The sequence below is a fragment of the Podarcis vaucheri genome, assembly GCF_965113315.1.
Source record: "Podarcis vaucheri genome assembly, chromosome: 1".
Lineage (NCBI taxonomy): Eukaryota > Metazoa > Chordata > Lepidosauria > Squamata > Lacertidae > Podarcis > Podarcis vaucheri.
Genome location: NC_138759.1, coordinates 61,823,905 through 61,837,261, shown reverse-complemented (window position 1 = coordinate 61,837,261; position 13,357 = coordinate 61,823,905). Strand labels below are relative to the sequence as shown.

Sequence of the window (13,357 nt, the reverse complement as noted above, 5' to 3'; positions counted from 1 at the left end):
TATTCAGAATGCCCCTTCTCCTTTCAAAGAGTATATAGATGTGCTTCGAAGAGTATTTTAACGTCCCTACTGTAGCTAAAGATGCTATGACCATACTAAAAACTTGGAGCCCCTAAAGCAAGTCCCATTGAGTTAAATATGGCTTATTTCCAATTAAGTTTGCATAGGTTGCAATTTTACAACAGCTGCTTGGTTCAGAATACTACTGCCAGTCTCTTGGCAGGGGCTAGTCATTTGGAGTATGTGACTCCACTGCTATTTAATCTGTGTTGGCTTTTGGTATGCTCAATTCAAAGTGATGGCTGTTACTTTTAATATTCTATATAGTTTCAGTCTGGAATATTTGAAAGACTACCTTCCCCCACATTACTCTCCCACCTGTGGAGACTATGCTCTCATCTTTCTCCTATCTGAGATATGTTTAGTGCATTCATTGGGACAGGGTCTTCTCAGTGGTGGTGCCTACACTCTAGATCTCGCTCCTCAGAAGGCTCATTTAGCACTTCCCCTCCCAGCCGTCAAGAAGACTGGCAAAGCAGTCTTGTTCAGTCATGCTTTTTTGTGCTGTTTGAGAACCGGAGTTTTATTTATGATGCTGCAGTGTTGCTCATTTTAAAAACTGAGGTTACTGTTATTGTTTTCTTATATTTACAAACTGCTTTGAGAGGACATGCTGGGGTGAAAGGCAGCATATAATATTTATATTAATAAATAAATATACATTTGCAAATATATATGAAGTAAATGAGAAAGTTTAACTGAGGATGGTTTTTTCTGGGCAGGGGGCGGTTGGTTACTACAGCTATACTATTGCTAATGCTTCTAAATACATTCCTGTCTGGAATTTGCGGGGCAAAAAAAATGTCTCTAATGCTTTTGAACTTTTTGTTGCCCCCTCTGTGATTCCCCTGTAACAGTTTTCAAAGCCAACTAAACCCTTGGTGTTAGAAAGATGAATTTTATTCTCAATCTTAAAATTCTCCTGGGAGGGTTTCATTGTAATAGTTAGTACAGCTGGCTACATTAATTCAAACTGCCTCTTGAAGTCTTTAGGGTGTGATATTTCAGTAATCCCAAATTGAGATTAAATGAAACAAAAATTGGTGAGAATGTACAGCCACAGAGAAGCCAAAGGCACCCTCTCTATGAACATCTAGGCTCAGCTCTGCACACTTTAGATTCACCACTTTACCACAAGCACCACACAGTCACCACAGTTATTTCCTGTTCTTATTATAAGATAAATTTGTGGTTTCCTTGTCAAAGCTGCATTTCTTTCTGCCTGTCTGATATTACTGCTTGGATGTTCCACAGCTTCTTTCACTTTCCTCTGGCTACATCTCTCTTTCCTATCTTTTGGTTCAATTGTTCTGCTTTCTCCATCTTTCATGCTGGCCTGATACAGAAGTAGTGTTAAACTATGTGCTCTAATGAACGTTCTGTCACCTTTAAAAGCAAGTTTTACATCATTTTCACTCTAGGTATCATTTGGCCTGTTTTATCACCTGTAACTCCTCAGAGTACTAAGGAGTAGCACAGGTCCTAAGCACAAGAAGGGGCACTGGGGAACAATTGTGTCAATGGCCTATCACATTTCACCATTCCAAGGTGACATTAGAACCTCAACAGATTATTTATTCACTTATTTACCACTTAAATGCCATTCCTGTCAAAAAAATTCCTAGGGTATTTAGGAATCCAACAGATTTCATATGTCTCCAGAGGTGGACCATCTTAATGGAGCCACAACTTAGTGGAGGAACTGCCATTGTTGACCAGGAAATTGTCTGACTATGACAATGGGATTATCTCACCTCCTCCTATCTTCACACCATCACATTCATATCAGATGATTCAAAGACTAAGGGCAGGCAACAAAGTCCCATGGCTGTCATGAAGGCCATGAAATCTTGAGCTGGATCATTAACGGCAGTCTCGGTGTGAATGTTGAAGTTCCCCAAGACAATGGTCCTGAAGTTCTTCAGCATCATGCCTGAGACCACCTCAACCAGCTTCACTTTCCTAGGATTAAGAATAACACCCAATGCTTTCTGGCTGTGTTAGCCTTTTAGAAATGGTACCTGCATCTTTTTCAAAACTTAATCATTATTATTTTTATTTTAAAAAAACACTTTCATTTTATTAGCAGAACTTAAAAACCATCATAAAAACCATGAACCCCAAAGTCCTAGCTCCATATATTGAACACATAGTTCATTTATTTGAAATAGTTTTAATCCAGCCTTTATCAATACATGATAATAGGATGGGGTGCAATCACTTAAAAATCAAACATACAATCAGCATGCACCAAGATAAAGGGACCAGACAAAATCATAACCAGATGGCAGTAGCAGAAAAGTTAACAAACAACAACAAAACTGGTCAATTTATTTTATCATCATAAAAGCCCACTGGAATAAGTTGCTGTTCAACCGTCACCTGAAACTACTCAAGAGATGGCACCAGAAACTACTCAGGATTGGCACCAGTCATATACCTGGGGGGCGGCATTCGATAATCAGGGTGCCGTTGCAGAGTAATCCTAGTCTCTGGTTGCCACATAACAGATGTCCTTTGGGTGCAGAACTTAACTTTAATGCCATTAACTAAAGACAGGGCCTTCATTGAACATACAAGGGATAGGATAAAGCACTTTTTGAATCAGCCTTTAAGATAAAGGAGGTTATTAATGTTATGTTTTTGATGGCTCAGCCAGCTGTACCATGTCATATAGTAATGTGACTTTAGTGCATCAATGAAAACTTCCCAGCCCTGGATGGAATTCAACATCACAGTATTACAAGTATTCCATTTGCATAAGGATATAAGCTTGCCAGACAGAATGATTCCCCTTTCCCTCCTGTCATGTGCTGTTTTTTTGAGTTATCCCCCCCCGAGCCTACTTCAGAGGGAATAGGGGGTGCACACAGGGGAAGGAGAGGGGGGAAAGCTCCATTGTGCAAGCATAAAGCATAGGAAAAATGTATAACTTTTAAGCGAACGGTTCACATAACAAATATCAATGTAATAAATGCATTACATTGATGTATATTAAATGTTTGCATACTTTCCCCATACTATTTTTAAATATTCTATAAAATGAATTAAAAACTCTACGTCCAATACACTTGCATTAATATTCTAAACTGTGCTGCTAAACAAGCCTATACAGTAGGGGTTGCAGCTAAGATTCAATCACAATGTGTGAATAACAAGTTAATAAACAGAAGATGCAATTATTGTAATTAATTTAATGATTTCCATGTGATCTGATTTGATGTATTGTATGGCTGTGCAATAAAGCAATATTGGTTGATTGATTAAATGTTAAATATGCCATCATGTCTGCAGCTAAACCCAAACAGGTTTCTTCAGAAGTAAGTCCCACTGAGCTCAAAGAAACTCACTTCCTCTTAAGTATGCCTAGAGGAAAACACAGTGAAGACAAAACACATTTAATTTTTCACTTACCATTTGAGATCTATTCTTTGGACAGCCATTGATGTCTTCAATTTTCTCATTTGCTAAAAATGAACAGACAGAATTATTTCAAAACAAAACCTATTGTAAAGACACCTGGTGCAGTTATTCTCAGAGCACTTGTTGCAACTAAATCAAACAGCCTAGAGCTATGGTTGCCCAATCAAAACAAATGTGTGAAACACCCAGAGCCATCCGGTGAAATTCTTCTTCTGAGCCATTCCTCTAGAGACAGCTGGAGAAGGTCACCACCATTTCAAAAAGAGACAACTGGGCTGACAGCAATTCTTAAAGTGATGGGTAATCTTTGCCAGACCGATTGTTTCAAATCTGGAAGCCACATCACTCTTTATGCATGAGTGCATGGCTGGTTTGCTTAATAAGCCATGCAGATGTACAAGTCAGATGTAAATAAATTACATTTTTAAAAAATTATCATTTACTTTACAAGCAGTGGGTGAAGTCTGTTGTTGATGACACATTTCCAAGATCTAGCAACTAACCTGAACCTACAAAGTATAAATGCACATGGTGCAAATATATTCCGCTACTGTGCAATTTAGTCCAGAGGTGTTGATGATACTCAATATTCTGATTCACAGGATTCCACGATTCCTTGACTCAATCATCTTTCTCTCCCAATTCTTTCAAAGTATTTTGTGCCATCATAGTTGTTCGGACAGTGGCAGCATATGAATTAAAGGCAGTTGGGAGGCCAAGACTGAGGCCTACCCAGTTGATCCTATGAATTGTCATAAGGAACTGAAAGGCTGTGGGCTGGTAACTGAAGAGGTGTTAACATATTAAGATAAATCAGGAATGCTCCCATTGGCTACACCCCAGATGCTGATGTCCACCTGAACATGCTTCCAGGTGGCTACATATCTGATTTTAGTGAGAAAGTGGCCTTGCATATGTGTGGCATATGGCTCCTCCATAACTCTGGCCTGTGCAGCCAATCTAGTTTACCAGAAAGTTGTAACCCCTAGTACGTTGTACATGTTGGGATACTGCCAGGGAGACATCATCCATCAAAGCCCCACATCGATTCCGGATGATCCATTGGTCTCCCGTAGACACGCAGTATCATTCAATTAGTGACACGAGCCCCAGAAATAGCTTCCCACATTCCAGAGCTCTTGCATGCTCTATCAGCAGATAATGCACAGCGAAAGATGCACGCAGGAGAGCATTATTTACAATTTTATTCAGCGTTGGTCAGAACAAAGATAACATGACTGCCTGCTTCGGTGTCTCAGGCACAGAGAGAGAAACGAAAGCATAGACACAACAGAAACATCCTGTGAACAGGAAATACGCAGGCTGTGACTCACAACAGCCTGTCCCCTTTTTAAGGTGGAACGGAAATATCCTAACAGTACATGCAGAAGGGCCCTCTTCCATTACTGCCAGATGTGCAGCCACTGAGAGCCCAGAGAACACGCTGGCATCAGGAGGGGTGGCCAGTGGGCACACTCCCACTCACATGGACATCCAGTGACTCAACTCACAAGTTTCACACAGGCCATTAGTGACAAAACATTGGCTTCATTCACACATCATAGTAAGCCGCAGTCTAAGAAAAACTATGGTTTACCACAGTGTGATGTGCACGCTGGTCAATCGTGGCCACTTTGCTCCTCTCCGGAGACAGCTCAAAAACAAACTGTGGAGTGGCTGGCTTACTGTTCTTTGTGAACCAGCACTTGAGGCTTGTTTCTCTTGAAGTCAAAGTTTGTTCTTGGCTTCGTGTTGGTAAGCCAAACAGTGGTACCTCGGGTTACATACGCTTCAGGTTACATACGCTTCAGGTTACAGACTCTGCTAACCCAGAAATAGTGCTTCAGGTTAAGAACTTTGCTTCAGGATGAGAACAGAAATCGGGCTCCGGCAGCACGGCAGCACCAGGAAGCCCCATTAGCTAAAGTGGTGCTTCAGGTTAAGAACAGTTTCAGGTTAAGTACGGACCTCCGGAACGAATTAAGTACTTAACCCGAGGTACTACTGTATTATTTGTTTTCTGGCTCTGGTCATGGTAGACCAAAGCAAGCATGATTCTTCATCATGAACCAGCACTCCACTCATTCGTGGTAAGCCACAGGTTATTTCTAGCCATGGCTTACTGTTACAAGGAAAGAGGGCAGTAGGTTAGCCAACGGCTTCAAAGTGGGAGAGAAAGCAGAGAAAGAAATAGTAAGAGTGGTAGACAATTATTTTAATATTCCGGATGGCTCGAGAGATATATCTTGCTCAAACAACTTCATCTAAACCATGTATCTTCAACCTTTTCAGACCCAGGACCCACATTTAACCCAAACATGCATTTGGGACCCATTTCTCAATCTTTTACCATATAGCTGTATGGTGGTAGCCTTCTGTGACCCACCTTGCATCAGGGTACATGATCCACCAGTTGAAGACCAGTGATTTACACTATAGGTATAGGTTTGGATTTTAACTGCAGTCTTTCAGACACAAGTACAGCATATCATCCAGTAGAACACACTAGTCCCCTACTTTTAGGGCAAAAAACTATCAGTTTAAGCAGCACAGTATACAGATATTAAACAGATCTCTGTGCATCAGCTCTCTAGCATAACAAGAACAAAATAATTGCATGGCAGAAATATCTACATTCGCAAACAATATTTCTGTTTTCTCCCACTATTCTACATGCTACACATACATAAATATGGCAACTGGGTGAAAACATGCCTTAACAAAAATAATGGTCTTTTTAAGTACTCATTCCATACATTCTCAGAAGATGAATTATGGCTTCTTTCTTCTTCATGTCAAAAGAGCAAATTAAATGGCTTAACTCCACATTAAAGCAGACTGTGGATTGGCCTAACTTTTGCTTCTTGTACACTGAGCGGATCAAAAACTGGAAGGCAGCCTAAAAGAGTGCTTTTCTTCAACTCTTTGGTGACAGGCACATTCCAAGACTACTAGCTTCTACATGGAGACGCAGAGTATTAAATGTATATGGCAACATCTCCTCTATGCTATAAGCGACAGCGAAGTATTCCTGAAATAGCTTTGCTGGGCAGCTGCTGGTTTCTCCAAACTTATATATAGAAATGAAAAGTCACCAGCAAACAAAATCCCTTACATCTGCCAGCAGCATTTTGCAGGCTGTCTGTAGGTAGGATGAACCTTGCTTGGTCCTGCTTTTGCATGGATCATACCATATTCACAACTAGATAAGTACATGTAGGAGGGTGTCTATCCATAGTTAGCAGAAAGTTTTATCAGACTACCATGCTCTCCACTTCCCTTCAATCATAAAATACAACCATATGCCATGAAAGGAGGGGCTTTCAAACACTAATGTCGTGTTCAATCTGTTCCTTTCCCATGTAGGAGTCGGGGGTGGAATCCAAAGGAGAGAGAGGATGGAGTACGAGTAGTGAAAGCACTAAGACCAGCCAGTCAAAATCATGGCTCTGCTCTCACAAAAAGAAAGGGAGGGGCCATGAGCTGTGCAGTGTAGGACCTGGAAACTCACACAAGAGGTACTGCTGCATATGAGCCATGATTAATGCTCCCCTGCTGGTCTCAGCAAAGCCTGATGATAACGCATGCTGATGGCTTTGAGATGTGGTAGCAGCTGAAAGCTGTCTTTTGGGTGTTCACAATTCAAAATGATAATCACACTAATAGGGTGTGTTAGGGTCTTTTAAAAAAATGCTCATTCCAGTGAATTTCTTCCAAAATTATTATGACTCTGGCAAGTCCTGGAACTGTGTGTGTGTGCGTGTGCATGCACATGTACGCGCGCACACACTTGCATAAACTGCCTGTTGACTTGGGAGATATAGCTTGAGCAAGAGATTTGTCATGCTGTTCTGATCCATCTACACAGTTCTTATATTCTTCTGGAGGTCATTTTGCTTCTTTATAAAGTGCCCTCATTCATAAAGAGCTGCATTATACATTTCATTCACATTAAAAGTAAATTTGCTTTATAGGTTTTTCTTATTTCCCCCCCAATATGCAGTCTGTATGAAAGTGGATCTTTTCTGTACTGATTAAAAATCCACTTCAAGTTTTCCACAAGCTCTAGTATATCAGAATCTGGAAATGTTCCAATCCAGGTTTTATTGTGGACTGAGTCTTTCCATTGCCTATTAACAACATTCATTTACAGAAGAGCTAAAATATGACTTTAGGGTCATGTGTGGAAAGGTTCTAAGTGGTAATTTTGACTGGTATGAAATGCAACAGTACTAAGGATGTTGGTGAACATGGAGCATACAGTAGTGTGTCAATAGCAGTCTTCTCAAAATCTTGGAAAATATGAAGACATACTGAAAGTTTATGTACGTGCTGCCCCTGCCAGTTTAATCCTTGCACGTCTCTAGTCATCGTAGAATTGTCCAAGAAAAACAAAACAGTTCTGATTGTCTTTTTTAAAAGAATAACAATACTAGAGACAGGGTAACACCCCCTCCTCCCCAAGAAACTTGAACAAGAAGTAAGCTGTTCTCTCTTCTTTCCATTCATCACAAAACTGGCAGCAAACAAGTATATTTTCCCTCTTCAGATTGCCTTAAAACAATGGATTAAGTATTGCGAAGTACCTTCGCCAGGACTCCTGAACAAATTCCAGACAAACCATGTTTGTCTGTAGCAAGAAAATTCCAGACAAACCACGTTTGTAGCAAGAAAAAAGGCAACACACACAAACACACACCACCACCACCACCACTAAGTAACCCATGGTATTTTAGGTCATGTTCATATGGGGGTTATGTTCTGGGCCCCGACATGCATAAGTGAAATTGCATAAAGAGGGGAGCAGCCTCTAAATGCCTATTTCACCCTGCTCTCCAGCTCTCTCTCCTGCTATCTCTCCAATCCAGACCAAAATATCTAGAGCTCTGGGGTTATCTTTCTGGATGAGTTGTGATGTTGTAGCTTCCATTTCATTAGCTATACTGAAACTGTGATCACAATCACTATAGGTGCTTATTATCACCTCAGATGTGACAATGATATACACTTTGACTACAGCTAGTACTGTATATGGGATACAAAGGACTACAATTTTTTAGTGTCAAATTGAGAGATTAAAATAGGAGCAGGTGTGCTTAAAGATGTGTTTTCTTTTTAATGGAAATGGGTGGTGGTGGAATCTTACATATTAACAATTCAGTGTTCTTAAACAACTGAACCCAAAATAAAAAAATTCCTTCCAGTAGCACCTTAAAGACCAACTAAGTTAGTTCTTGGTATGAGCTTTCGTGTGCATGCACACTTCTTCAGAACTGAACCCAAAGGTATTAAAGCAATAGGAAGAGGAAATGGAAAAAGAGAATCAAGTCAATTGTTCCTACTCTTGAAAATATGCAACTTTCCTGTCTTTATTGTATTTTTCATGGGTAAAAACTATTGGTCTGCACGGAAGGCAAGATTTGGTTTGCATTCTGTTTTGGAAAATGGGTCAGTTCACAAACACCTCAGACAGCTTTGAGTACCACTTTGCTTTGCCTTGGGTCTGAAGCCTCGCTTTAGAAAATCAAAGGTTTCAGATGTATATGCATTGAATAACATGAAGAAATACACAGGGGAAACCTTTTTACTTTCTTTTCAGAACTAGGTGAACTTTTCAGGAACAGGAACAGTTTCTGAGTTATAGAGGCTGCCAAATTCCATATAAATATGTGTAGGAGGTTTTTTGGTGTCGGAATTTACAGTTTGAGGGTTTGTTTTTAAAGTGAAACTTATAACAGAAAAGTTATAGGAAGAATTGGATGGAATTTGCAGACATAGCCACCCCTTCTGAAGGGATGAAGCTTGCTAAATTTCAGGCAAAAGGGTTTTTATGCAAAAGTCTTGGGGAAGTGGATTTTCATACCTAACCCATATGTGATTCTGGGGGCACTTTTTATGAAAATGGCATATATAGCACAGGTAACACTAGGTTAGTAACTTCCAAAATTTCAGAAAGATAGGTGCAGGGGTTATGGAATTATGATGAATGAAAACCCATGCGAGGCTGTGCTTTTGCTTTATGTTCATTTAACAGTAAGTGGTAAATTCATTCCACATTCTCTCCTGTTCTGCTGGGACTGGGGCCCTTGGGGATACATGGTAATGAATACCAGAGCCTCTTCCATCCCAGGTCTGGTTTGGTGGAAGGCAAAGCAAATCAGGACCCTGGGCAGCTCCTGGTAGGCCCTGCTAGTTGAGTTCGGGAACTGATGCATTAGTTGAAACAGAGTCCTCTGCAGGCAGTGCAATATTCTTGTTGAAGTTAGGAAACAAGAATTGTACACCGTGTTCAAAGTTTAGTCACACCATAGATTTGTATAACAGCAGGTAAAGGTAAAGGACCCCTGGACAGTTAAGTCCAGTCAAATTCGATTATTAGGTTCACTTTCTTTTCTTTTTTAAAAATAATTTTTATTAACCGGCCAATCACATCAAATCAAATCACATCACATAAATTCCAAATTACAAAGCCGAATTTTAAATTTTGTTGAGGGAACCCATATTTCAAGATCCGAAGGGGGATTCTGATCATCTTCTTGCTACTGCGTTAATGTCCAAATCAGTCCAAACAAAGTTCATAATTCTATCCAGACTTATCTTGCTGTTTCCACATCACATCTTGTTCATATATTTTCTCTTTTTTCTTTATGATCTCTTCTGATAGTCTCCTTAAGCCGATAAACACCAATAATAATCCTGTGTGAATTTTTCCGTTCTTCCAGTCCTCAAATCGAGATGGTTTCCATATATCATCGCCTTCATAGATAACAGCGCTCTTTCCATCATTAATTACAGAACTGTCATTCTTAAGTCCCACTGAGGAGTTTCATCCACAATATAAAAACAGCTCTATTTCTCTATTTCTCCTCTCAGACTTAAGTCCTCCGACAGAACTTCCCAATATGGCGACGGTATTTTTAACTGCGTCATTCCAAAGCCCTTATACATTCCATGCTCTTGTTAAAACTTGCTCTGGTTCAAAAGTTTATCTCCACACAGCCTTAAATCCACAGCTTAAGTCCTTAAAATGACATTTCTGACTTGTGGGTGGGAGGGATTCTTGTTTAATCACATAAAGGAAAGAAAGGAAAGTTTCCCCCCCTCCCCCATCAGTCCCTTTGCCATACCGAGTCTTGGCGTATCTTCTCATGATCTGTACTTATTCCTCCGACTCGTCTTGTTTTATCAGAGATCTCTTCTGTTAGAAGTCTTTACTCCCCCTTCTTCCTTGAAATATGTCCATTAGCTTCATCCAAATTATTTCTTTTGAAGTTCTTGCAGCTAGTGGTGCGGATCAGAGACAGCGTCCAGGAGTGCCGAAATCCCACAGGAGGGCATTGTGCCTAGTGCCCCCATCCCCACAAATTCGGGGGTGGTATAGGGCACAGCAGGCAAGGGCGGTCCCCCACCACAATCCGGGGGGGTAGGGGTAGGGAGGCTATTTGCTCCCATCACAGCCTCCAATTTACCTCGTGTGGGTCGGAGAGATGTTATTGTCAGCCATCTTCTGATGCGCCCCTAGTGGTCCCTTATTAGGTTCACTTTCAGGCTGAGGGAGCAGACAGTTTTCCCGGGTCACGTGGCCTTCCCACCGCAGCAGTCCCTATTTATCTCCTGTGCTGCTTTGCCTTCAGACTGCTAGGTTGGCGGGAGCTGGGACAAAGCAAGAGGAGCTTACCCTGCTGCACGGATTCGAACTGCTGACCTTAGCAGTTTTATTTTCAGTTCCTTTCCTAATTATCACTAACCTGGAATTCACCTTTTTCACAGCTGCCACAGCTGGGTTGTCATCTTCATCCAGCTATGCACTATGAGCCCAACGTCTCATTCTTGGTCAGTCACTATCAGTTTAGACTCCAATAACCTATTTGTGAAGTTAGGATTCCCCCTCTCCAATATGCATCACTTTACTCTTGCCTGCATTGAATTACAGCTGCCATTTTAATGCTCATTCATTTCGTATGACAAGAGCATTTGGTGTTCCTCAGAACCCCATTTTTGGGGTTCTGGCGACTTCATTGATCACCCCTAACTCTAGATCATTTAGGAGGAAGTTAAAAACCAGAAAATGCTGCTGAGATTCTCATTTTAAAGTCTTCTTTTGACAATGTATATCTGTATTTTTGTGTGTGCTTAAATTTTGGGGTTAACTTTTAAAATTGGGTTAGGAATGTGTAAATTAATCAGATATTAATATATTAAAAAGTTGTTGGTGAAAGGAACAGACTAGCTAAAGCACAATGGATGTTGATGAAATTGCATATATGTCACCCATGTCCAGGCAATGTGAGAGAAAAGAAGTGAATGAGGTCAAAGATGGACCACCCCTGAAGCCTCCCGCTAGTGAAGACCCACTATGTCTCTTTTAGTGCTTTTGGCAGAAAATGTCAAATGTCAAAGTTCTTCTCTTGTTCATTCTAATTTGTGCTAATGGACTTCTTGAGTGTTCAGCTCACTGCTATTTCATCCATGTGGGCAACAAGACCATATGGATGGATCACTAAAGGAAATAATTAACTTGACAAACTGGCAAAAGTGGAAGAAGAGCAGGAAACACTCCAGTGCTGTGAGCTGCAGTACATCCCTAGTTTCTGCAGATCGCAACCTGAGCTGATGATGCCAGCAACATATGGAGCCTTTATCACTACAGTACTGAGAAAATAAATATACCCAGCTTATTCAGTTGCAATAATCTTCAAGGTTGACGAGGCCCATGCTATTTAACAAACAAGTGGGGGCTGGTTTATGCAACCAAGTACATCATTTGATTTCTCTAGAGTTGCTCACTGTGCTCCTCATATAGGCAGACTGAAAGCTGCATGTACAAACTGTACAAAACAACACAGTATGCTGAGTGCATAGCAAGCAGTTATGTGTCTTTTCTTAAATTAATTACAGCTGTAGAGAATCCCTGATTGTTATCAAGATCACAGCATCCACAGAGAGGAGGTTTATCTCCCCCCCCCCCCCAGTTCCCCAAGAAAATCTACTCTGGACAGCTATGGGTTATAGTAAAAAGTTTTTTTATTTCATTAAAATTATATACCACTTGACTGTCTAAAAACAAAACCTCAAAGTGGTTTGCAAAAAGAATAAAACAACAAAATTATCAAGGAAAACTGTTAAAAGTAACAATTTTAAAGCTTCAAAAATATTGACAATAATGAGCCTATTAAACTGATTAAAACTGATTAAAACATGTCAACATTCTGAATGTCTGCATAAAAAAGGTAAAAGTATAGACAGTTAAGTCCAGTCGCGAACGTCTCTGAGGTTGCAGCGTTCATCTCGCTTTACTGGCTGAGGGAGCTGGCATTTGTCCGCAGACAGTTTTTCTGGGTCATGTGGCCAGCATGACTAAGCCGCTTCTGGCGAAACCAGAGCAGTGCATGGAAACGCTGTTTACCTTCCCACCAAAGCAGTACCTATTTATCTACTTGCCGTGCTTTCAGACTGCTAGGTTGGCAGGAGCTGGGAATGAACAACAGGAGCTCACCCCATCATGGGGATTCAAACCACCGACCTTCTGATCGGCAAGCCCAAGGCTCAGTGGTTTACACCACAGCGCCACCCATGTCCCAAGTCTGCATAGACTTGCTTAATTAAAAATGTTGTTGGCAGGCACTGAAAAGAGCTGGTGTGTCTTCCTGGAGTCAACAGGCAGGGAGTTCCAAAGTTTTGGTGCTGCCATGCTAAAAGGCTGGTTTCTTACAAATACAGAATGAGTATTATGTGGTACCTGTAACATTCCAGATCTTCAGATCAGAGTGGTTGAGTCTGAAAATATCTTGCAGGTAAACTAGTCCCAAACTGTTAAGGAGTTTAAATACTAGTATTAGCACCTTGAACTTGACCTAGTGACCAATCAGCAAAT

General features: G+C 40.7%; 1 protein-coding gene and 1 long non-coding RNA gene across 11 annotated transcripts in view; one reads left to right on the top strand and one right to left on the bottom strand.

Moving 5' to 3' along the window:
* The window catches only part of NAV2 (neuron navigator 2), a 543,877-nt gene that overhangs the window by 190,461 nt on the left and 340,059 nt on the right, over positions 1 to 13,357 (bottom strand). For all 8 annotated transcript variants that reach the window (XM_082223099.1, XM_082223101.1, XM_082223094.1 and 5 more), the window contains exon 3: positions 3,475 to 3,527. In XM_082223099.1, coding sequence (XP_082079225.1) covers positions 3,475 to 3,527 — 53 coding nt within the window. The remainder of the gene's footprint in view (positions 1 to 3,474; positions 3,528 to 13,357) is intronic.
* The window catches only part of LOC309534977, a 41,538-nt gene that overhangs the window by 1,491 nt on the left and 26,690 nt on the right, over positions 1 to 13,357 (top strand). For all 3 annotated transcript variants that reach the window (XR_014220943.1, XR_014220944.1, XR_014220945.1), the window contains exon 2: positions 6,850 to 7,001. This is a non-coding gene — a long non-coding RNA (uncharacterized lncRNA). The remainder of the gene's footprint in view (positions 1 to 6,849; positions 7,002 to 13,357) is intronic.